Here is a 26,072-nt window from a genome sequence, read left to right on the forward strand (position 1 = left end):
ACCCAACTTCGCCTCTTAGAATTGAGACGCGAGGTTGGGTGTTAGCTGAACACCATTGAACGCGAGGGTCACTCGCGTTTAGCTTGTTGCCTGCTTGGAAACGCGGGGGTCAGTGTTGGTTGAACCCCTACGAACGCGAGGGTCGCTCACGTTTGGCCTGTGGCTTGGCGACGCGGGGGTCGCCTTTATTTCCAAAGTGGTGACGCGGGGATGACATCCGCGTCTCAGAACGAGCTATTTGACTTGTAGCTTCTTCTGTGTTGCATTGCCAGGACCGTTGTTCGGTAATCCTGGCTTTAGCTGTTGTGGAGTGTGAAAGTCGTCAGTTTGTAACTTTCACTGTAGATTGTGAAGACTGCTGAATAGAGTTTTCATCCGTTGTCGGAAGTGTCGTTGAATTATAACTCCTCTCGATCTATGTGAAAAGCCCTCCATTCGCAACTTTCGTTCACCGACCCGAAAGCTATTTGATGGTAGCTTTCATTATAGGAGCTAGACGGGAATCAACATCCATAGTGTCTTGAAGACGAATATTTGCCCACAGCTCTCTACCAAGCAACTATTTGATTGTATGTTTCCTTTCATTTCTAAAATCATTACACTGCTCATCAGCATCTCCAATAATTGCTAATATAATATTAGTCGTGCTGTTGTCGCAGCCATCAAGATCAATCATCTCAAAGATGAGGCCGTGTTTATAGCGGTTGCAGAGTTGCAGATGCAGTAATTAGAAAGTCGTCTGATTGTAACTTCCTCAGCATCTCTAATAGTTGTTAATATAATATTAGTGTTGTTGTCGCAGCCATCAAGATCAATCATCTCAGAAGTGAGGTCGCGTGTGTGGCGATTGTGGAGTTGCGGAGGCAGTGATTGGGAAGTCGTCTGATTATGACCTCCATTGTCGGAGCTTGTTTGGATAAGCTATCTATTGTGATTTTTAGACAGCCTACAAGCATCTCCAACAATGATCTTAGGTCTTTAATCATTCTATCAATCAGATCTGATCCGTAGGTGGTCCACGGCACCATTGAACGCGAGGGTCGCTCGCGTTTTGGCTTGTTGCCTGCTTGTAAACGCGGGGGTCATTGTTGGTTGGACCCCTACGAACGCGAGGGTCGCTCACGTTTGGCCTGTGGCTTGAAGACGCGGGGGTCATTGTTGGTTGGACCCTTACGAACGCGAGGGTCGCTCACGTTTAGACTGTGGCTTGGCGACGCGGGGGGCGCCTTCATTTCCAAAGTGGTGACGCGGGGATGACATCCGCGTCTCAGAACGAGCTATTTGACTTGTAGCTTCTTCTGTGTTGCATTGCCAGGACCGTTGTTCGGTAATCCTGGCTTTAGCTGTTGTGGAGTGTGAAAGTCGTCAGTTTGTAACTTTCACTGTAGATTGTGAAGACTGCTGAATAGAGTTTTCATCCGTTGTCGGAAGTGTCGTTGAATTATAACTCCTCTCGATCTATGTGAAAAGCCCTCCATTCGCAACTTTCGTTCACCGACCCGAAAGCTATTTGATGGTAGCTTTCATTATAGGAGCTAGACGGGAATCAACATCCATAGTGTCTTGAAGACGAATATTTGCCCACAGCTCTCTACCAAGCAACTATTTGATTGTATGTTTCGATTATCGGCGCGAAAGCTATTTGATTATAGCTTTCGTTGTGAGAGCTTGACGGGAATCAACATCCATAGTGTCTTGAAGACGAATATTTGCCCACAGCTCTCTACCAAGCAACTCACCAACTAAGTCCAGCCTTTTATTTCTGAAATCATCCCACTACTCATCAGCATCTCTAATAGTTGTTAACATAATATTAGTGCTGTTGTCGCAGCCATCAAGATCAATCATCTCAGAAGTGAGGTCGTGTTTGTGGCGATTGTGGGGTTGCGGATGCAGTGATTGGGAAGTCGTCAGATTATGACCTCCATTGTCGGAGCTTGTTTGGATAAGCTATCTATTGTGATTTTTAGACAGCCTACAAGCATCTCCAACAATGATCTTAGGTCTTTCCTATATTTGAGGAACAAATCTCTCATCCTAGGAAATATGGAGCCAAATAATGAGTAAGTGCTCTAACAGTGCTCCCCAAATGGTTTCCTACCTCACGTTCTAGACTAAATATAGGGAGTAGGAGGGGGGAAAATTGCTCCAATAATGCTCCTTATATTGAGACTAAATATAGGGAGTCATTTCTTGTCTTTGATTTGGAATATCAAATCATAAGCCCTATATTTAGTCTTCATTATAGGGAGCTTGTTGGAGCCAAAATTTCCCCTCATACTTCCTAAATTTACTCAAGGACATGAGATAGACAGGCTCTTGGAGATGCTCTTAATATTATACACTTGTGTTGGTATATAAGGGACGTGCAAGCAAGCGAGCGGGACCGTGCGAGCTGGCTCGGGCGAGTGCTCTTTTTGCACGTGTTGTCTTTAAACGAGCTTAAACGTTTTGCATATGCTCACTTAAAACTAGCTGAAAGTTTCGTACGTTACAAACATTACAAGGATTGAATAGGTTTTATTGCAGACGTTACAAACATTACAATAACCGGAATTCAAATCATTGTCTCCCATGTATAAAAGGGCTTCTTCTGGTCATTTGAAAAACATAGAAAAACGAAATCTCCTGTCTTCTTCTTCTTTTAATAATTCTATAAGCTATTAAGTATTGGAGGTTCTGATGGACTGAAGAAATAGTCGTGGTGTTCACAAGAAGAGAGTGCTTCTTTAAACTGCAACCGTCTCATCCTCGGAAGTATTGTGCAGACCCAATGCTGCCGTAGGTGGGGCATAGTTTCTTCAATGCCAGTCCTCTGTTAAGAGGGCGATTCGACACATCTATAAAGTATTTCAAACTTGAAGTGTATTTAATATGATATTTCTAACTTTCTGCTCTTTTCTTTCTTTCCTATATAGTTTGTTTTGTACTTTTTTGGGTCTGTTTTTATGCTTGTTTTTCCCAACATATATATCCCTATGCAGCTAATAACACACACCATTGTTGTACTAATCTATCATTGATATGTGGCGCTATCTGTTTTTTTTGTTTATATATTTGCGCAGACGAAAGACCGGGACAGCATCTTCTCGCCCGTTTGGAACCAAGATCCGAAAAAGGATATACTGTATGTGTGCATGGGACCTTCTTTCAATGCTCGCGAAACTGTGTACATCTGCGCCATCCCCAACGTGTCCAGTTGCGCGATGCATCGTCAACAGCTCACAAGAGGCCGTTTCAACGACGCCTTCCCATCCACCAATCCGGATGGTAATACAGCGCGCGAGGCTTAGGTTCATTCCAGCTTTACTCTACATACATACATACATATGTATATGTAGCTGTCATTAATATTATAATTTGTACGGATGGATGCACGGGTTGAGAATTAATACTGATCAGTAGTTAACTGCAGGGACGAAATTAGTGTTCCGATCTACGAGAGGTGGAGGGGGAAAAAGGCACAAGAATCTATACATAATGGAGGACACGGTATCAGGGGAGTACGGAGAAGGCAAAATAACGAGGCTAACAAATGGGGAATGGACCGACACTCATTGCCAATGGTCCCCGGCTGGAGATTGGATAGTATTCTCGTCAACCCGCGACAAGCCTGAACATGCGCCAGAAAGTGACAACGGTCTCGACCCGGGGTACTTTGGGGTGTACCTAGTGAAGGCTAGCGACCCGTCAGTGGTGGTGAGAGTGATCGCAAGCGGAAATGACCTAGCGGGACATGTGAACCATCCCTTCTTCAGTCCGGATGGGAGGAGCATCGTCGTGACTTCAGACCTTGCGGCGGTGTCCGTCGATCCCATCTCATTGCCTCTCTTCCTGCACTCTGTGAGGCCTTATGGAGATATCTTCACTGTCGACATTGACGCTGATGACGTAGAGAAGAACAAGGATGTGAAGAAGTTCAACCGCATCACACATAGTAGGTACGAGAGTTCCACTGGTACTTGGACCATGTTCTCAACTGACGACCCGAATGCAAAATGGAACCAGCATTTTGATGAAATACAGTACTCCGTCACGCCCTTATGTATAGCCTGATGGAGGCCAAAGTTGTCCTTCTTCATCCCGGCCCTCTGCCTTCATTTGATCGATGTTTCAACGATAATATTGCATCTTAATTTCTTTTTCTAATAATTATGCAATTTCAGTGTGAGAGACATGCATGGCTACAGAATTGTATCAGCATTGCTGCTTGTTGTTTTCAGGCTTGTACCACTGAAATTAAGCAAATGTTGGTCGATGTTTTCTGAGCGGAGCTCATAAGTTACTCTTGGATGTGCACAGTTTAACTTCACTACTCAACCGGCCCTAAATGCCAGTACTACCTCGCCATTTATTCTTATTGCTGATAAAATCAACCTAAATGAGATATGAACAAGGCTAACCCTGCAATACATCGGACATTGGACAAATTTTCAAAACCGACCCTTTGGGGTTTTTAATTGCAAAAAACGACCCATTTCACACTTATTTATAAAAACCGACCCCAGGGGCTGAAAACAGGTCGGTTTTTGAAAAAAAATTTCCCAAACTTCACGGGAGTTGAACTCCCGTGAAGTTTTGTTATGAGAAAAACTTCACGGGAGTTCAACTCCCGTGAAGTTTGGGAAAAAAAATTTCAAAAACCGACCTGTTTTCAGCCCCTGGGGTCGGTTTTTGTAAATATTTTCAAAACCGGTCGTTTTTTGCAAATAAAAACCCCAAGGGGTCGGTTTTGAAAATTTGTCCACAGTTAGTACCTAGCACATGTCTCTACGCAAAAATTGGGTTTAAACAATTACCAAAAAAGTAGTTGCCCCCAGTGGAGTGGACGGCGAGTCAACGACTTTATGGACAAAATACAAAAGATCATGGACATTGACTTTACAGACGAAAGGACAGAAGATTATATCAAACATGATCACATGGTTCGCACCAACCTTCCATCCTCTTTCACGCTTGCACTTGCCTTGTGCAACTACCCGTTACAAAGTTTATTATATAAAAACAAATACAACCAAGTCATTCATGATTTAATAAGGATACTTAAAAACTCTGGTTGTTTTTTCACATGGAACAATAAGCAAGAAGCAAACACAAGGGTGTGGAGTAGATTGGATAGAGCTTTGGTAAATGATTCTTGGATCAACAATTTCAATTCTAGTCATGTGGAATTCTTATTGCCAAGCTTCTCTGACCATTCTCCAGCACTGGTTTCAATTCATGAGGACTTCCTACAAGGGAAAAAACCCTTCAAATTCTTTAATATGTGGACTAAACATGCAAGTTATCTGTCTGCTGTGTCTGAAGCCTGGCAAGTACAGATTGAGGGTTTCAAGATGTATTCAGTCTTCACAAAACTAAAAAATCTGAAAAATGCTCTAAAAGACATCAATAAAAGACATTACCTTAACATTAGTGAGCAAGTGATGAGGGCAAAGAAAAATCTGGATACAGTTCAGGTAAATCTGCAGAAAGACTATCTCAATGCTGCTCTCATCAACAAAGAAAAGGAATGCTTAGCCTCCTATAATAAATTGCTAGACTGTGAGATGTCCTTTTACCAACAGAAGGCAAGAATTGAGTGGGGGATTAAGGGAGACAGATGTACTAATTTTTTCCATTCTATCATTAAATTCAAGAGACACCATAGCAGAGTGACAGTGATCTATAATAGTTCTGGAGAAAGAATTACAGATGGGGAGGGGATAAAAAGTGAATTAATCTCTTTTTACAAAGGTCTCCTGGGGACTAAAGTAAAGACAAACCCCCCAGATATCAATATTATCAGGAATGGGCCTTGTTTAAATGACACACATATCAGATTCCTATCTACAAATATTTCAAAAGATGAGATTAAATCAGCAGTATTCTCTATGCCTGATGGGAAAGCTCCAGGGCCTGATGGGTATAATGCAGTTTTCTACAAAACAGCTTGGGGAATCATTGGTGAAGAGGTAACACAGGCTATTCAAGAGTTCTTCAGAACTGGAAAGTTGTTGGGCATGGTAAATTCTACCTCAATTACTTTGATCCCTAAAATTCAATGCCCCAAAACTCCATCTGATTATAGACCAATATCTTGCTGCAACTGTTTGTACAAAATCATCTCAAAAATTTTGGCAAACAGGATAAAAACTGTTATGGGTCACTTGGTAAATGAAGCTCAGAGTGCCTTTGTAAAAGGTAGGCAGATATCTAGCAACATTCTACTTGCGCATGAGTTGATTAAAAATTATGGGAGGAAGCATATTTCACCTAGAGTAATGCTCAACATCGATATAAGGAAAGCGTTTGACACATTCAGCTGGGAATTTCTGGAGGATATGCTGCAGGGTCTGGGTTTTCCTAGTAAGATGACAAATTGGATAATGGCTTGTATCTCTACTCCAAAGTATTCAATTTCTTTAAATGGATCCCTCCATGGCTATTTCAAAGGGGAGAGGGGACTGAGGCAAGGTGACCCTTTATCACCTTATTTGTTCATCTTAGGGATGGAATACTTATCTAGGAGATTGGATAAGTTAAAGAATGAAAAGGACTTCAAGTATCATCCTAGATGTGGGAAGTTAAATATCACCCATCTTGTCTTTGTGGATGATCTTCTTTTATTTGTAAAAGGAGATATTCTCTCGGTGCAAAATTTGAATCAATGCTTGAGTGATTTCAGTGCTGCCACAGGGCTTGAAGCCAATCCTGAGAAGAGTTCAATATTTTATGGAGGTGTATCTGATACTATCAAAACAGCAATTGGAGACTGTCTGGGTTACAAAGAAGGAATATTTTATGGAGGTGTATCTGATACTATCAAAACAGCAATTGGAGACTGTCTGGGTTACAAAGAAGGAGTATGGCCAATCAAATATCTTGGAGTTCCTTTGTTATATAAAAGACTATCCTATGTAGACTGCCTCCCCCTCCTCAATAAGATTTCTGGTCAATTTCAGAACTAGATGAAGTGCAGAACTTTATCTTATGCTGGAAGAATTCAGGTGATAAAAAGTGTGATACTTGGAGTTCAAATCTATTGGACTTCTAGTTATATTTTACCTATGAAAATGCTCCATAAAATTGATGAACTATGCAGAAATTACTTGTGGGGGAAAAAGGATCAGTCACTCAAAACTGCTCTTGTCTCATGGGATAAAATATGCTTATCAAAGGATCAAGGAGGCCTGGGTATTTTCTCTACAGTAATATGGAATAGAGCCTCAGCTTTGAGGAATTTATGGAATATACATGTCAATAAAGAACTGTTGTGGATTAGATGGATTCATGGAAACTACTTAAAAGATAAAAGCATTTGGCAAGTGCAGGCAAAAAATGGGGATTCATGGACATGGAAACAAATGTTGAAGACTAGAGACAGTTCTTTGATTCACTGTGGGGGGGAAGCTAACCTAAGTCACCTTATTGCTTCATGCTATAAAAACACCAAGTTTCATCTCTCTTCCCTGTACAGGATTCTTTCCCCCAATGTCAGCAAGGTGAAATGGCGAAATACTGTTTGGGGGGATATGAACTATCCAAAGCATTCTCTAATTTGTTGGCTTGCTATCCAAGATAGGTTGCTAACAGAGGATAGGCTGATGCGGAGGAATATTGTGACAGAAAACAATTGCTGCTTATGTTCAAACTCTGGATTGGAGAGCAGGGACCACTTATTCTTTAGTTGTCCTTTTTCAAGTGAAGTTTGGAATCAAGTGATGAATTGGTTGCAGTTTAAATGGAAGTCTTGCAGCTGGAGATGCCTCCTTGACTGGTTCTGTACCAAGATAAGAGGTAAAGGGAACAAAACGAAAGTAAAGAGGCTGGCTTTTACTTCTACACTGTATAAAATCTGGTGTGAACGCAACAGTAGGATCTTCAAGCAAGAGTGCAAAAGCAAGGATCAGTTGGTGAAGGAAATCAAAATGGATATATTAATCATTACTCTCAACAGCTCCCTACCGGAAGATTTTAAAGAATGGATCAGTTCCCTATAAATAGCTAGAAGGATGAACTTTCCTGATACTTTGTAAATTTGATATCTCACATAGGAGGATCTTGATGTTCTTAAACTCATTACATTTGGTGAATGAATACAATATTTTCATTGACAAAAAAAAGGATACATAGAGGGGGGAAAAATAGAATAAATAAAAGTATAGTACACATTGAATTGGCCATGTCTCCATTTTCAATCCCATTAAGACTTGTTTCCATCACACATTTGTTCAAGTCAAGTTGGCGGAGTCTAGGCCTGTCTATTCGGCCCGGTCCGAAAAATCGGGCCCGGTGGCCCCGGGCCCGGGCCTGACTGGGCCAGGTTTTGTCTGTTTTCTTTATTTTTTTTAAAATTTTTTAAAAATTTTAAAAATCTTTTTAAAATTTAAAATATATATAAAAATTACAAAAAAATACAGAAAATAAAAATAAAAACAATCATATTATTAATAACTTGAAAGGACATAAATTATAAATACAAAAAAATTATAAAAATAAAAGATGATAAAAATAACTTCTTTATTAATAATCAGTAAATCTTTTACAAGTATAATTTATTTCGGAATTCGTCGTATCACAATAGATGAGTACATCCCAACTAGGTTGGCACCTACTCACCTATATCACTATTATTTGCAACTATTTCCAAAATAATGCATTATACATTTAAAGCTAAGACATAAAAATTACAATTTGATGAATATTGTTTAATCTTTATATCTATTTGCTAGTCCCAACTCTTCAAATTTATCTTCAATTCCAGCTATCCGATCGATGTCTTGCGTTCGCTTCTCGTACCTCCACCAATCTTGTAAGCACATTACCGCTTGTAAAGTATATGGATCTAAGCATGTCCTATGATCGTCAATCAAACGTCCTGCTGTGTTGAAGGCGGATTCCGAAGCTACCGTCGAAACCTGTACTGTTAGTAAGTCATGAACCATGATGAAAAGTATAGGATATGAAACTGATCCATATACTCTCCACCATTGTAAAATATCTAAAGTATTTCCTTGACATTTAACTAAAGAAGCTGATAAATATTCATCTATTTCAAAAACCTGTAACGATGATCCAAGTCCAGACCCACCAGTTAGCTCAGCGACCATTGCATGCTTATCAAAACTTACACTTTTACCTCGGCTTGAGCTCGAAGGCGCCGAAGCTGCAAACTGTTGTGCAGCTACACAATATCTAGCTGCATACTCATCATATAATGTTTGAAAATAATTTCTAATAGCTAAATGATAAGAAGTAACAGTAAGGATGGATCCATCATCTAAGTCTATAATCTGTCCATCATACAATGATTGTCACAAACTTCGAAGGCCAATATCCTTCAAACATGGATCAATAACAACCCCAAACCAAAAATATGAGGAATAGACCTAAAATACTTATTAAATTTGCTCTCCATTTAAAAAATTATAGCTCCAAAAGTATCATTCATACGATATTTGGTAAAAAAGTTTTGAATATTTAAAATTTGTAGAGCAGCTAAAGTAATAGTTGGATAATAACAACCAGATAATAACATAATAGCATCGTAAAAAACTTATAACATCTCATTTAAATTACATATAATTGTTCATTCATCTTCAGTTATTCCATAAGTGCTACCAGAGCTAGAATTAGAAGCATAATAATTTATAAAATTATTTATAATTTCTTTATATTCTATTGTCACACTTAACATTGCATAGGTGGAATTCCACATATGGTCAACATCTTTTGGAATTAGTCTAACCTTAATATTTTTTCTTTTACATATTTGTTTCCATCTTTTAAGTCTTTGTTCAGAAGCAGTATGCATATAAGCAACTCTTCTAACCTTTTCTATCATGGGTTTAATTTTAGTAAATACATTTTGAACAATTAAATTTAAAATATGACATATACATCTAATATGAAAAAGTTCACCATGACAGGGCAATGACAGAGTTATTTTGAGAAAATCTACAGCATCTAATATGAAAAAGTTCACCATGACAGGGCAATGACAGAGTTATTTTGAGAAAATCTACAGCTACATTGTTATTACTTGCATTATCTAGTGAAAGAGAAAATATTCTTTGATCAATTTCTAGTTTCGTAAGTTCTTCAACTATTAAATTGGATATATTAATACCGGTATATGACTCTTCAATTGCAATAAAAGAAACAACTCTTTTAAACATTTGTCAATTTTTATCAATCCAGTGTGCTGTGATACATAAATAACCTGTTTGTGCTTTAGATGTCTAAATATCAGAAGTTAAAGAAAATTTACAGTTTAAAATTTTAAAATAAGAAATTATTTTTCCTTGATCCGTTTGATAATGTTTTAAAATGTCACGTTGACAGGTTTGATGAGAAATTTTTTTAAATTCGGGATAAAAGCCATCTCTAAACAAATCATTAAATTCATCATCTTCTACTAATTTAAAAGGAAGATTTTTAAGAATGATAAATATGATGACGCATTTCCTGGCTTGGGCAGCGTCATAATTCCAAGTACCGAGTCTATCAGAAGAGGAGGATTAGAAAATCATATATTATCGGATATCACCTTGAGGAGTCTGGCCTTTGTTGTGTTTTTCTATATGACGTTTGGGGTGGTTGGTGCCGCTCTTATGATGAGCTTGGAAAATCCGGCCGCACAACGTACATTTAGCCTTCTGGGTGAGGATCCTATCGTGTTCATCCTTGGTGACGTCTATCTTCTCAAAAAAATTCCACACATAGGATCTCGGCCTTTTAGGAGCTCTTGGTACAGATTCGTCGCCACCGGATTCGGGATTATCACTGGTAGGATCGGTAGGAGGAGTAGCTACCGTTGTAGGAGGACTCATTTCAATATCGGTAAGAGATAGATTTTTCTCTTCATAATCAGAGCCAGAAGCCATTTGATGAAATGATTAGAAAGTATAAGAGATTATAAGAGATATAAGATTATATAAGAGAGTATTAGAGAGAAGTAGATGAGTTTTCGTGTGAGGAGAAGAAGTAAAACCCCCCCTCTATTTATAAAGAGAGCCTCCTAGGCAAATGATAAAAAAAACCCTCACCAAATAGCTATTTTTTGACCGTTGTAAGGGGCAAAACGGCCAAAATGCAAAAAATAGCCGGTTTGGTCGTGGGAGCCTGCCTGTTCTAATTCGTTGTCATTGATATATAGGGGGTCTCACATGCCCTAGTGCAACATTAGGAGTTGATTGAGCGAGGTATAAATAGGGGTAACCTCGCTGATACTTATCTAGCTTTTCTCCTTGATTACATCGGTCATTGCACTTGTTTCCTAGCCGATGTCTGTTCTCAAAAAAATTAGGTGTAGACAGTTATCAATGAAGTAGTTTCCAATGGGTGATGAGTTGGTGAGACAAAAGACAACTTCATGGGCAATGATTTATAGGTAAAAGAACGAAAGATTATATTAAACATGATCACGTGGTTCGCACCTGCTATCCTCTTTCATACTTGCATTTGCCTCGTGCAACTAGGGGTGCATTCGGTCCGGATACGACTGGAATATGATGTTTATCATATCTATATCCGCTTATCCATCTCGGATATGGATACAGATATAAATATATCTCGATCGGTAAGGAAAATTCATAACCATATCCGCTAAAAATCGGATACGGTTACGAATATACATGCAGATATATAAGCGGATATGCATACGGATACAAAACGGATATGAGAAAACTAGATAGTGTTGAGAAAAACATGGTTTATGTGATACAAAAGAGTTCGTTAATATATTCATTATAACTGAAAAGTTAAGATTAGACATTTTGATCATCAAAATTAACCACAAATCCATAATCTAAGAATCAAAACTATCGTAAGAGTATGACTAATATGTATTCGGATATTTCGGATTCAGATACGGATATTTCACTACAAAACCATATCCGTAACCATATCCTATCGGTGTAGGCGTCAAAAATTATCTATGGGTCCCCGCACGCAGCTGGAAACGGAGAGAAGATGATGAACGTCATTATCCGAGTCAAAGAGATTTATCTGACGTCGACATGTGCATAAAGTGAGTCGACGAACCGTATGAAGCAACGTAATAGCAGAATAACGAAGATACAATCCGATCAGGAGTTACATTTCGCTCACGAAAGACGAAGCGCCCATCGTATCTCGTCCATTCTGAATATGATCTACCGATAGGAGATTGTAGTCCTCTTCGCGAATTTTCTACGCACTTTGAATCACATAATTTCGAGTTAGGACGATGGAAATACAACGAAAATAACCGAGACGCGCCTGAACAGTGTCCGAGCCTTAGTGGAGACACTTCAAGTGTCCGGGACTTAATGGAGACACTTCAAGTGTCCGGGACTTAGCAGAGATACTACAAGTGTCTGAGCCTTAGTGGAGACACTTCAAGTGTCCGGGACTTAGTGACGACACTTCAAGTGTCCGAGACTTAGCGGAGACACTCCAAGTGTCTGGGACTTAGCGGAGACACTCCAAGTGTCTCGGCCCTAGTAGATACTGTCTCGCTTTGAATCTGAAGAATATCAAAGAAGAAAGTTGTAGATTTCTCCTTCAGGTTTCCAACGCATCTTGGATAACTTTATTCCGAGGTCGTATGAGAGAGTTAGAGACAAAATAGTAAAGAGATACTTGCACTATCTCGGCCAAGGCCGAGACAGTTGGAATGTCTCGGGCTTTATAAAGCTGTTTTGATTATTATTCGCTTTAAATATGAAGAATATTAAAAGACAAAAGTTGTATATCTCCTTGATAGCTTTCCAACACATTTTGGATCAACTCATTCCAAGATCAGATGAGAGAGTTAGAGGTAAAACAACAGAGAGACAGCTGCACTGTCTCGGCCAAGGCCGAGACAGTTGGACTATCTTGGGCCTTATAGAGCTGTTTTAACCATGATTCACTTCAAATATAAAGAATCTCAAAAGATAAAAGTTGTAGAGCTCCTTGTTATCTTTCCAACACATCTTGAATCAACTCATTCTGAGATCATATGAGAGAGATAAAGCTAAAATATCAAAGGTAGTACAAACTGCCTCAGAATTCCGAGACAGTGTTTGTGTCTCGGAGAATAATGGAGATTTTGGCCATGATTTGATTCAAATATGAAGAAGATCAAAACACAAAAGTTATATATCTCTTTGTCAGATTTCCAACGCATCTTGAATTATTTCTTTTGGAGGTCATATGAGAGAGTTAGAGGTAAAACATCGGAGACAGTCTAACTATCTCGGCCAAGGCCGAGATACTCCAAGTGTCTCGGCCAAGGGCGAGACACCCCAAGGCCGAGACACTTGGACCGTCTCCCGGCCTAAAAATGCTATTTTGAGCCGTTTTCGACCATTAGCCGCCTGGATTTATTCCAACTGATCTAATGTTATCCTAGAACATGATAAAGTGGTTATAACAGAGGATAAGAGTAAATCGGTCGTTTTTATCCAAAAACAAAGGTCCCGAAGCCTATAAATACAGCCCTAGGGCCTTCATTTGCACAGATCTGGAATTCTCGAGCCTTGGGAGACTAAGGAGCACGAATTTCAGAGAGGAGGAGGAGACCAGATCGAGTTCTTCGACATAAGGAAGAGGAGTTTGTCAGATCCATAGCCCGGTTCCTTCCCTTGAGATCGTACCTAGCTATGATCTCGGGGAAGAGTGGTTATCTTGCTGTTGCCGAGATAATTGCTTTGGTTTCTCGATTCCTTCGCGAATCAACGAAACTCCGGATTGACCTGATCGCTTGGTAGTCCACGGACATTAACGTCCCCGGCACATGCAAAGATCCCACGCAAGTAGCGGTAGATAAATGTCAGTTGCGTTTGTTTGAGAAGAGTTGTAATTTTCTTTATTTTATTGTGTATGGAGATCTTATAAAAAGATCAGACTTTTAAATTTATTGTAACGACTAAAATTGTAATAAGTTGCACAATGAAAACATTAACTTTTCACCCAAACAATCGATTATAGATTTGAGTAACCACATCTACCGTACCCTAACGGATACGGTTACAGATATTTCGTCTGATACGGATACGGGTTAGCACCCCTACGTTCAACGATTGTTACAAAATATGGTATATAAAAGAAAAACAACTGAGTCATTCATGGTTTGATAACGATGCATATGGAAAAAAGAAAAGAAAAAAAGAAAAGAAAAATATACTAGAACAATACATGTTAACGCGATCTGGAACAAAGATGAGTTGGCCATGTTTCCATTTCCAATCTCATCAAGATATGTTTCCATTACACATTTGTTTACCTCGAGTTGGTGGAGTCCGTGTTGACTTCATAACAAAAGACTTTGCTCAATTATTGTTTCCAAATCTACATAAATTTTCGGTAAGCGAAAAACTATCTAGAATTCAATTATTTCCAATCAATAGGGTTGAATTGGTCGATCCAACGCCGTACTCGTCACTAATCACTTTGACCTTAATTAGGACAAGTGAATGAAATCGTCGTTCCTTCAAATTAAATTAAGAATGCAAGTGGTATTCAATTTTGTCTATAATGTATATCAGTCGTTTTTTAATTAATCTACATTTCAGGTTTAAACATTAACCCACCAATCACTATGCAACAGAATATTGAATATATAGGGTGATTTAATGAAATCTTGATCATTTAGATATAGGTATATGAAAGAATTTGCCGAGGGTGAGTATAATTGAAGCTTCTGAGAAGCTAACTTAGTTTGTAAATATTTTTTTGATGTTTGACTTAATAGGTGGGGGAAAAAAATAAATATTAAGAAGGTGAAGTTTGCTGCAGGTCGTCATTGAGCCATCTACTAATAGCCAGGAGTTAATATAAAAGGACCTGAACAGTCTTTGGATTTAAGGGCCTTAATATGTATAGTCTAATTTAGTACAAAGCATGACATCTAGTTCAAGTTCAAGAGAACCAAGTCTAGAACGATAAAAGGGGGAAAAAAACTATAGTACTTGAGTCTTACAAAGCCAGAGACTGTCAGAGCGCTGTAATAAATTTTACTGTCATTAAAGTGTGAATCCAGATTCACTGGATACGAAGACACATATGAGTTAAAAAAACGAAGACACGTATGAGTGAATCTCGATTCACTGTAGTGAATCCAGATTCACTGTAGTGAATCCAGATTCACTGTAGTGAGGTGAAACTGGATTCGCTGGAGTGAATCTGGATTCAATCCAGTGAATCTGGATTCATTGGTTATTTGTTGCTCCTATTTATTGCACTCAGTATAATAATGACATTTATTGCACTCTTTTATGACAGTAAAATTTATTGCACTCAGTATAATAATGACATTTATGGTTAGGATAGGTTTTTAGTTTTTAGGCTCTCTCTCTCTCTCTATATATATATATATATATATATCAGTATAATAATGACATTTATGGTTAGGATAGGTTTTTAGTTTTTAGGCTCTCTCTCTCTCTCCCTCGCTCTTATATAGTTATTATATTTATATATATTTATATATATAATGATATATATTTATATATATGATATATGGAATGGTTCTAATAAACTTCTTACGACTATACTAAAAACATATCCATCCATTTGGATCTGTGAATCAATGGCTGGGGAGTCAGTCAATAAGTTAATAGACACATGCAGTAATTACCTCATTTACGAACTTATCTAGATTCTGCAGGTTGAAAACGTGTTTCGTTGAGGTAATGAATCTGGATCCGAGGATATCTGGATGCCTGCATGTGAGGACGTGTTTGTTGAGGTCAAGAATCTGGATCACTGTTTTCATCTGTGCTTTGATGGATAATGCATGCTGTTTAATGATTAATTAATACATGTGTCTGTTGACTGGTTTTGACTGAACTAGTATATATAGTTAATGTTGGTATCCTTGTCATAGAAGGGGTTTTCCTCATTTTGTGCTTATGTCGGCCACAATCCTCCTCTACCATCCTCATAAAGTAGGCCTTAGGCACAAATCTTTCCGACCAACTCTATAATTCGCTCTCTACTTTTATGCAGTTGATTGGGAGGAGATTTGCTGACCACATAGGGCGTCAAGGAGCCAAATCCTCCTATGATAAGGTACTATTAATCTTCACTTTATATTATATATATTTTTATATTATTATTATTTATATATAATATTATATTATATATATATATATTATATATATACAACACACACACACCACAACCACCCCACACACACATACATACATACATACATACATATACATACACACATATATTACTATATTTTATTATATATATATATTATATTATATATATTGTGGAAAATAAATCGTAAGGTGACCCTAGGCTCCCATCTATGGACGCGTACAAATCACATCATTTCCTAAAAAATTTTTACGATCCGCTTCCGTTGTAACTTTTGATTACACGTATTAAACCCAAACACACAATTTTTGGGTATATACCGTCGTGTTTTGACCCTTTATCAATCTCGCTTGCCAATTTTAACGTTTTGAATGAATAGAACTTTTTGCACGGCTCAATGAATGGTCAAAACACAACGGTTTCACCCCAAAATTGGTGTGTTTGGGTTTAAGAACGTGTAGATAATGTTCAACGGAGCGGATCGCAAATTTTTTTAGGAAATGATGAGATTCTAGGCCGCGTCCTTAGGTGGGAGCCTAGGGTGTCACCTTAGATTCACTTTTCCCATATATATATATATATATATATATATATATATAGAGAGAGAGAGAGAGAGAGAGAGAGAGAGAGAGAGAGAGAGACACACACACACACACACACAAACACACACATATACCTAATACTATTATAAAAGTGTGTTGGTATATTAAAGCATTTCTTCCGAAAATGCCCTTTAAAACACATACATGCATACATAAATTGCATGCATCCATACATAAACCATACCTCATACATACATAACCCCCAATTAAATGCATTATTATTCATAACCCCTAAAATAATTTCACCTTGACTAAGTTGTTTATATTTTTTTAACCTCCCATTAACATATTAGTCTCTTATAATTCTCACTAATTGTCACTATCATAATTAAAAAAATGTTACAACCATTCATCTTCTTACTAAACCACTATAAATCATAAAAAATCTCTTACAAAAATAAATACATCATATGCAACCCTCATCATCTCCATTGCACCTCCTCAAATCCTTGAACGTCTCTTTTTCCGGATTTTTCCTATTTGGATTTCATTCTCTACACAACCAACCACTACTTACTATCTCTTATTATAACATGATGAGATTAGCATGATTTATAGTGAAAGATTCTTTCTCTATCTTTTATAGAGAATGTTTCAACTGATTTTTTACCACTAAAATTTCTCTTTGCTTGATTTGGCTTATTATAATTTATGTCTTCATTGGTCAATCAAGATTTTTGAAGTTTGTATTTAATTTTTGTTTTGAGAACCATAAAACCCAATCAAGTATGAAATTCATGATTTAACAAAATATGTTTTACTTAAAATATTTTATTTAAAGTTATAGTTATAATGTGCTATCAAAACTTAAGATGATGCAAATGGGTAAAAATAGTTGGACATAATAATAATAATAATAATAATAATGTCTCACTTATAACCTCTTCATATTCATAACCTCTCCATTAATTACCTATAAATTTTTTATTTAATCTCTCACTCATAACCTCTCCTAATCTTTAATTTCATCTATTAATCTCCATCACTAACAATAATGAAACCCTACCCCCACCCCCACCCCCACCCCCTAATAAACACTACCCTTTAATTTCAGCATAAACTAAATATACTTAATTTTTATAACCTCCCAATAACAAATTAATCTCCTACTCTCTCTTTCTTAATTCTCACTAATGATCACTACCATAATCATAGAGAATGTTTCAACTGTTTATCTTTATACTAGCCACTATAAATCACAACTAATTTGTTTAAAATTTTCTATGAATTCTCTTTTAAGTATAATTTCCTACTTCATTATTAACACTAATAAAGTAATATTTCGAAATAAGCTAAATATAGAGTGAGGCTTGAAGGTGTTAAATTGTCACAACATCTTTGAAGTGTTGTGCAACATAAAACAAATTTGTTAAACGCACGTGCACTAATAATTAATTAATTGAAGTGTTTGCCTTTAATAAAGTAAGATGAAGGTTGAAGGTGTTGGAAGTGTTTGCCTCAAGCTTCACACTGGGAAGATCGGAATTCTTCATCATGTGAGATATGTGTCGTCATATGGTACTAAGTTAATTTTGTTAGGTGAGATGGCATCACGTGGGTACAAGTATGCGGGTGAAGGAGAGTGGTGTAATGTGTATAGGGATGGTGACTTGATTTTGCAAGAGAGGAAAAATAGTAACCATATTTGCTATTTAGATGGGTAATCCGTTAATAGTGTAGATTACTCTTCTCATACTCTTGTCCATAAGGGAGAGGTGAAGAACAAGATGAAGAGAGTGAGTTTTTCTGAAGCCGTTGAGACATTTGGAGATTTTTCGTCGAGGGAGGATATGTTGGGTATCAACTCAAACTCCAAGTTAGTATATTATTTTTAATTCTTTATAGAATTTCATGAGAATTAGATAGGGTTAGAGATCTATCATGATTAGGAGTTTGGGTTCCATCATGATTAGGAGTTTGAATCTTATTCTAATTAGAAATTTATGCTAGAGATAGAGTTTTGGTTTCCCAATATATCTCCTTCTATTGTTAGAGAAAAAAAGAAGTGTAGAGAGAGAGAGAGAGAGAGAGAGAGAGAGAGTTTGACAATCTTTGTCCGTGCAAAAGATTATAATTTGGAGCTGATAGTTGGATTTGATTTTGATCCCATGGTTTTTTTCTGTTGAGGGTTTTCCACGTTAAATCTTGTGTGATTTTATTTGCTACGTTTGGTGGTTTTTTTAGGGTTTTTGCGAGATCTAAAAATCTCTACACTAATATGATTAATTGCTGACGTAATCTAAACTTACATGAGTGGGACCCACATAGGAAAGACTATGCAAGGGTATGTGGAAAAAATATCATAATTAATTTAATTATTTCTTGTCTACATAATAGGGGATTGAAAGTGCTGAGATGCAGAAAAAGGAAAATTTAGTAAAATCTTCGATTAGTGAGTTTTAATAGGTAGTTTAGTGGGCGAAATGAACTTCAACGATGATGAGCCGATTGTTGCAACCCCAGATGCATCAGGTTTATGTTTACTCTATTTTCTCCAATATTATTGATATAATTACCAACATTAGTTTATGATTTCATTCATTTTATGCACTCAAAATTTTTTATTCAAAGAAGTTTATTCGTTGAGGCCAGATTGTTAGGTAGGATTAGAAATTCTCTAGAATTTTGTTGGGTACCAACTCAAACATCAAGTCGGATGCGGGTTTGAAGGCTAGGCCCAATCCTAATAGTTTTCTTAGAGGCCAAGTTAACTTGGAGGCCAAGTCAGAGTGTCTTTAAATAAGGCGTCCTATTTTAGCGTTTGAGAGTAGAGAGAAAGAGAGAGACAATATTCTTGTAATCAGGATTTTAGAGGGTGTAACCAGGTTCAAGGGTATTGTGAGAAAGATGGTTTGAAAGTATTTATCCGTACAAAAGATAGTAATTTGGAGGTGATAGTGGATTGATTTTGATCCTATGGTTTTTTCCTGTTGAGGATCTTCCACGTTAAATCTCGTGTGATTCTATTTGTTGTGTTTGGTGATTTTTGGGGTTTTTGCGAGCTCTAAAATTCCTATCAAGTGGTATCAGAGCAGGGTTCAACGGTTTGTGGATGTGTGAATGGCTGCAGATAGCAGTGTTTGTGGTTTGGTTTTCTTTGTGAGGTCAGGTGTGGCGATGAGATCACAGTGACAGCGTGCTTTGGGTTCTCTATTCATGAGAAAACCGACAGTGGTCACGCTTGAGGAGAAAATTAAAAAAAAGGGGAAATGTTGAAATTTTAGTGGGGTCCACATGAAGATTCGTGAAAGGGCTATCAATCATCACGTGGCTTCTTTAATTTTGTGAACATGGATCTTGCGTCGTGGTTTTTTTTTATGCTTGGTGTTTGACGTTCTTGTAGATCCAACAGTTAGGATTGATTTGTCTTCTGATCGATGATTTGAAAGCGGATTTTAGTGATCTAGGAGTCGTTCTTAGGGTTTTTGGATGTGTTGAGTTTGTTTTTGAAGTCGGATTTATCAATTTTATTCTCTATAGTGACTGATTTGAATTTTAATTATGGTTAGAGGATGATGACTTTTTCGGGTCTGAAGATCGATATTTTGCTATTCAACGGTAAGAAAAAATTTACAGTATGGCAAAGCATGGTTCAATATATTCTTCTATTATAGGGTGTTGATCAAGCTTTGAAATAGAAGAACCTGAAGGGTTGAAAGATGCTGAATGGAGTTCCATGCAAAAGAGGGAGGTTAGCATAATTCGTTTGACACTTTCCCCCAAGATCAAGTACAATGTTATGCAGGAGACCACACTAAGGGGGCTGTGGGAAAGGCTCGAGGGGATTTATGCATCAAAATCGATGACCAACTGATTGTGTTTGAGGATAGAGCTTTATTCGTTAAAGATGAAAGAAGATGTTGTAATTCAAGACCATATCAAAGCCTTTAATCAGCTAGTTTGTCAACTTATGAATATTGATGAGGAGATTAAAGAAGAAGAGCAGTCACTACTCCTATTATCTTCCTTGCCAAAGTCGTACAAGCTGTTAGTTAAGATGATAATTATAGGGAAGCAAACTTTAAAGTTCGACGATGTGACAACACTCCTACCTGAGAATGAAAGAATGATGGGAAAGGAGAACGCATCTAATGGTGGTGAGAGTGTACTAAATTTGAAGGTTCTAATCGAGGAAGGAGTAAGGGGAGATGTGAGAGTTATTGAGGAAGGTCAAAATCTCGGGCCCGAGACGACAGCGAAAGGGAATGCTATTATTATGGAGAGAAGGGCACATTAAGTTCATATGTTCCCAGATGCGAGATGATTTGAAGAGTATTAGACAGACGAAGCTTCAAGAAAATAAAAAGAAGATGGACTCCTTGGTGGTTGTGTGTGATGAAGATGTGGTGTTATTGATGCAGAGTACATGTACTGATATGAGTAACACTTGGATGTTAGATTCTGTAGTCTCTATGTACGTTTGTAATAATAAAAGATGAAGAATTTGATGACGTGATCGTTAAAACAACAAGAAGATGAGGGTTGAAGGCGTTGGGAGTGTTCGCCTCAAGCTTCACACTAGAAAGGTCGGAATTCTTCATCATATGAGATATGTGCCATCATGTGATGCTAGTTTAATTTCGTTGGGTGAGATGGCAAGGCTCTATTAGTTTGTGCTTCTGTTTTGATGGTCAGCTTCTTATATCTCTACGTATGGGTATATAAAGAGGGAGCAATTGTTAGTCTCTGAAGGAGAAGAGAATACAGAGGAGAGGAGGAGTTCGAATCACTACATGAAAAGATTTATCAATAAATTAAGACACATCATTTTCAACGACTGATGAGGAGGAAAGTTTATGCATGCTGTTTAGGTACAGAAACCTGAGCATAGCTAATCTCCACGAAAATTTTCACTGCTCAGAAAATTTATGTTGTCTATGTTAGATATATGATTTCAAGAACAAAATAAAATACATGCATGTATTAAATATTTTTGAGACATTATTTATTTGAAAAACAAAAGTACATTCTCTCTAAAGTTTTCAAAGTTTGGTAATTTAATCAAACTTTATAGAGTTATTGGGAAAGCCAAAGGTTATGCATTAAATAAGTTTAAATGAGATACTGAATGTAGGAACCTGTGGCCAGTGGTAATCCTACACAGGAGGGGAGATGCTAAATCTATAAAGAAGCAAGCCAATCACTCGTGGAAAACTTTTTACGAAATTAAAAATTAAAAAGGATTAAATAGATTATTTAGGACTTAGTGAATCAGGGAAAGGAGATTATGAATTTACACAAGTTCTGTCACTATTATTCTTAGTTCTCAAGAAGCATATTCCCTGCACATGTAACTCATAGCACCAATAAATCTAATGCTAGAATATTTCCTTTCCTTGTTTTTAATGCTAGAACTTCCGGTAACAGTACTAACAACAGATATTTAGGTGGGGGTGGGGGTTAGGGGGTTAGGTGGGGTTGAATATTAAAGCAGTTATAAACTATTATTAAACTTTTATTCTGTAATATCCAAATACAATTGAAGACAGAGGAAAAACTGTTGGCCTGGAGAGCAACATACATAATAAAAATACAAAATACCAAAATTAAAATAATGCCACAAAGATCATGTTGCGAAGAGGTAACATGAATAATTGAACATTGTTGAAGAATATTTCAATCTTTTTGTAGCTGGGAGAAAAACTATGTGTTTGAAGTCCCGCGCTTCTTATCAAACTGTTGACCTTGATGCCTTTTCGATAAGCAAGCTTCTAGAGCACAAGCTGAAGGTGAAGAATGCAAGCAACCAAATGAGTTACGTCTGTTTATGTCAGTAATAAGCGAATCAGAATCTGAATCCCTACAACCACATGGAGACAAAGAAGGTAAAGGTCTGCGCATATCTATTAAATTCATGACGATGTCTTTTGATATTCATTATTTTTCATATCTACAACTTTTAACAAGTAAAAAAATACTAAGCATAACAATAAAACAGTAATTCTTCAAAGCTAGATTACAACATACCTGATCTCTTTAGATTACAAATCAATTGATGTGGCTGATTATCGCCCTGATAGTGGATGCAACTTCTAGTAAAATAAATAAGAAACAAGCAACAATAAAATCAAATCTAGAAATACTCATGATCAGGACTACTTTTGAACTTCAAGTTCAAGAAACGAGATGCTTACATAAGAATTCGATATAGGCATTTTGTACAGTATATAACCCAACAAACAGAGGAATAAATGAACCCCAAATGGTTGCTCTACCTAACGCCCTGAACTGGAATTAAAAAAAATTAATTAAAGTTTGGTCATCAGTCTATAGCACTTTACATGGTTTGACAACATGTTGATATGGCCAGATGTGACAAAAAGACAAGTTAAAATATATCTGAAAATAAAGCAAATTTCAAAGACAAAAGAAATTAGCAACTCACTGAATTGGTATTGTAATTTGATATCATGATATAAACCTAATTGATGAAGTTAGAATGAATAACGCCATTGATTGATATGGTAACCGATCAACTTGCATCCACATTTGTGTACAAATACCATCAACCTCGCAAAAGCTCAAACAACATGCAATTAGGATCTGCTCAACAAAATAATCAAAAGGCTCATACCAAGTTCAATGTAAAGGGGACTTCAAGGCTCAGAATCAAAAAGTTGAAGGGAAAAGGTAAGTGTTCTTTGTGTTTGGATCGAAGAATATGTCATTGTAGCTTCTACTTAGTTTTTTTTATGTTGAAGTGTTTGGAGTCATTGTTCTTCACTCTCATACCTAACAGATACTTGAACATCTAACTTTGGCTGATATATTCTGCGTACTAAGGCTCTTCCTCTGGAAGAATAGTCTATTTCACAATTGGTAAAGGTGCTCAGAGTTGCATTTTCCTCCCTTTCTAAGTCTTAATTCAATAGGTAGCTTTGGTTATCTGATCTTGAGGTTGTGGTCATCTCTTCTTTATTTCTGTTTATAGTTCATACAAATAAGTATTTTGACTACTGTGCAACCTTAAATATCTTTGATGACATTAACTAATAGCAAGTAAATTTAGCCATTAATTTGATAACTTTTTAATATTTGAATAGCTTTCTAACCATTAATTTGAATAGCTTTCCCCATCATTAATGTCTACAAATGTCTCCTTGATCAAAATTTTTCTCATGCATAATTCAAATGCAATTTTATATATTTGGTTTTTTCCATAAAAATATAAATGTTAATCAAATTAAAGTAAACAGTACATAGTTTCAAGCTTCTATAATATGATAGGCTAGTTGCTGACTGTTATCTTTCTGGCAATTAGGATCTGCTCAACACAATAATCAAAAGGCTCATATCAAGTTCAATGTAAAGGGGAATTCAAGGCTCAGAATAAAAAAGTTGAAGCCTAGTGGAAGATGGACATAAGCCATCGTTAGTAACATATACTACGCTATTAACTGACCTCACCAATCAAAAGCAGTTCAATTCAATTCCATCCCTCCTATCTCAAGTCGAAGAAAATAGGTTGAAGCCTGACTCAATCTTCTTCAATGCTATAATAAATGCTTTTTCTGAAGCTGGAAAGATCGATGAAGTCATGAAAATTTTCTAGAAAATGGCTGAAAGTGGATGTAAACCAACAACCAGTACTTTCAACACTCTCATTAAAGGATACGGTATCGCGGGTAAGCCTGAAGAATCATAGAAGCTCCTTGATATGATGTCTCGTGAAGCAAAGGCAAGGCCAAGCCAGAAAACATACAATATATTGATTAAAGCATGGTGCGATCAGAAAAACTTTAGTGAAGCTTGGAATGCAGTGTATAAGATGTGTGCTTCTGGCATGAGACCTGATGTTGTCACGTATAATACTATAGCAAGAGATTATGCTGAAAATGGAGAAACAAAGAGAGATGAGGATATGGTTCTTGAGATGGAGAATGAACTAAGGCCAAATGAATGCACTTTGGCTATTATAGTCAGAGGTTACTGCAAAGAAGGTAAAATAGAAAATGCATTGAGGTTTGTGAATCAGATGAAAGATATGGGCGTGCGACCAAATGTCATTGTCTTCAATACTTTGATCAAGGGGATTTCTAAATGTTGAAGATATGGGAGGAGTTGATGAAGTAAGTCAAATATTTAATTTAATCCTTTGATAGTCTGATGCTGCTCTTTTCCCCCTTTTCACCATATAGTATTGTTTTGTTTGCAGAGGGAATGATAGGAAGAAAAGAATAAAATAAACAAAGGTAGGTGCAAATATAGTATTGTTTTGTTTGCAGAGGGAATGATAGGAAGAAAAGAATAAAATAAACAAAGGTAGGTGCATATTTGTTTCTTTGTTATCAGTGACTTGGAGGAAAAATTTGGCTTATTTTCCCTCTTTTTTCCCCTCCTCTTGCACTTTCCTCTGGTAGCCAAACTCACAAAAGAAATCACTTGATTTTCATTCCTTTTCTTTTTTTAATCCCCATATTGTATTGTGCAACTTGCAGATAACACCCTCATATATACCTTCTATAGCACTTATCTCCTCTCAAATCATTTTTAACACTTTATAACTTCTCAATTCACGAGAAAATGAAGGTATCTGCAATTTATCCTTCTCAAAAGGTCAATCCAAAGATGATAAGTGCTAATAAAGTACTTGAGGGGTTGTAAGTGCGGCTTTAGTTATAGATGGGGGGTTTTCCACAATTTACCTTATGGTCTTTGGTTGTTCAAAAGTAATAGGAGAGAAGAAAACTTGGAAGAGAGGGAAGAATGGATCTTTATACTTAATTGGGATTCAACTAATCTGAAAGAAAGAGTACCTTGAAAATGTTTCATCAATTTCTTCTCTGATTCGAATTCTAACTACAATAAAGAAATAAGTTCATGCAAGGTTGTTTTTCTCAGCTGAGAGAAAAACTCAGCTTCAAATTGTACTTTTTGCGCATTATAGTTCCTGTACAAAATACTCAATTTCCTTGAGAGTCTGCCGAGATGTCTCAAATGTACAGGTCGTTTAAAATCAATTGACCAGTGAATTTCTATCTTCATACTTTTATTTTTGAGATTTTTTAGATTGTTAAAAATACGGTTGTTTGATAATTTTAAATGAAGGTTATGCATGATTTTTGCATATATTCCCAGTAGAAATTTCTACAACAGCTATTGATTCTTCACAATGCAAACAATGTTGATGGGCTTTGAGATATATCCTCAGGCAACAAATGCACCTTTTAGGTTCATTTTTTTTGCTGGACATGAACCCAAGAGTGGTCAATTTCCACTTCTCTCTTGATAAGTTATCTTCCCAACCATCAAATGCTGGACATGAACCCAAGAGTGGTCAATTTCCACTTCTCTCTTGATAAGTTATCTTCCCAACCATCAAAACCAACCACTCACATTTCTGAAAGAACATTTCCACTTCTCTCTTGATAAGTTATCTTCCCAACCATCAAAACCAACCACTCACATTTCTGA

General features: G+C 36.9%; 1 protein-coding gene and 2 long non-coding RNA genes across 5 annotated transcripts; 2 read left to right on the forward strand and 1 right to left on the reverse strand.

Annotated features, from left to right (window-relative positions):
* On the forward strand, positions 3,074-4,203 carry LOC109850488. Its single transcript, XM_020420499.1, has 2 exons — positions 3,074-3,270; positions 3,416-4,203. The coding sequence occupies exons 1-2, from the start codon at positions 3,138-3,140 to the stop codon at positions 4,054-4,056; spliced, it is 774 nt and encodes a 257-aa protein (XP_020276088.1). The 5' UTR covers positions 3,074-3,137; the 3' UTR covers positions 4,057-4,203.
* On the reverse strand, positions 22,125-23,136 carry LOC109850944. 2 transcript variants are annotated; one of them, XR_002249624.1, is made up of 4 exons: positions 23,044-23,136; positions 22,793-22,886; positions 22,626-22,690; positions 22,125-22,458 (listed from the first exon to the last, which is right to left on the reverse strand). It is a non-coding gene; the product is annotated as an uncharacterized LOC109850944 (long non-coding RNA). The 2 variants fall into 2 exon arrangements; XR_002249623.1 differs by having other exon boundaries at positions 22,125-22,690.
* Positions 23,200-25,618, forward strand: LOC109850945. Of its 2 annotated transcripts, none has more exons than XR_002249625.1 (3): positions 23,200-23,288; positions 23,920-24,727; positions 24,884-25,618. It is a non-coding gene; the product is annotated as an uncharacterized LOC109850945 (long non-coding RNA). The 2 variants fall into 2 exon arrangements; XR_002249626.1 differs by lacking the exon at positions 24,884-25,618 and adding an exon at positions 24,814-24,853.

Source organism: Asparagus officinalis, chromosome 7 (assembly GCF_001876935.1).
Source record: "Asparagus officinalis chromosome 7, Aspof.V1, whole genome shotgun sequence".
NCBI classification, from domain to species: Eukaryota; Viridiplantae; Streptophyta; class Magnoliopsida; order Asparagales; family Asparagaceae; genus Asparagus; species Asparagus officinalis.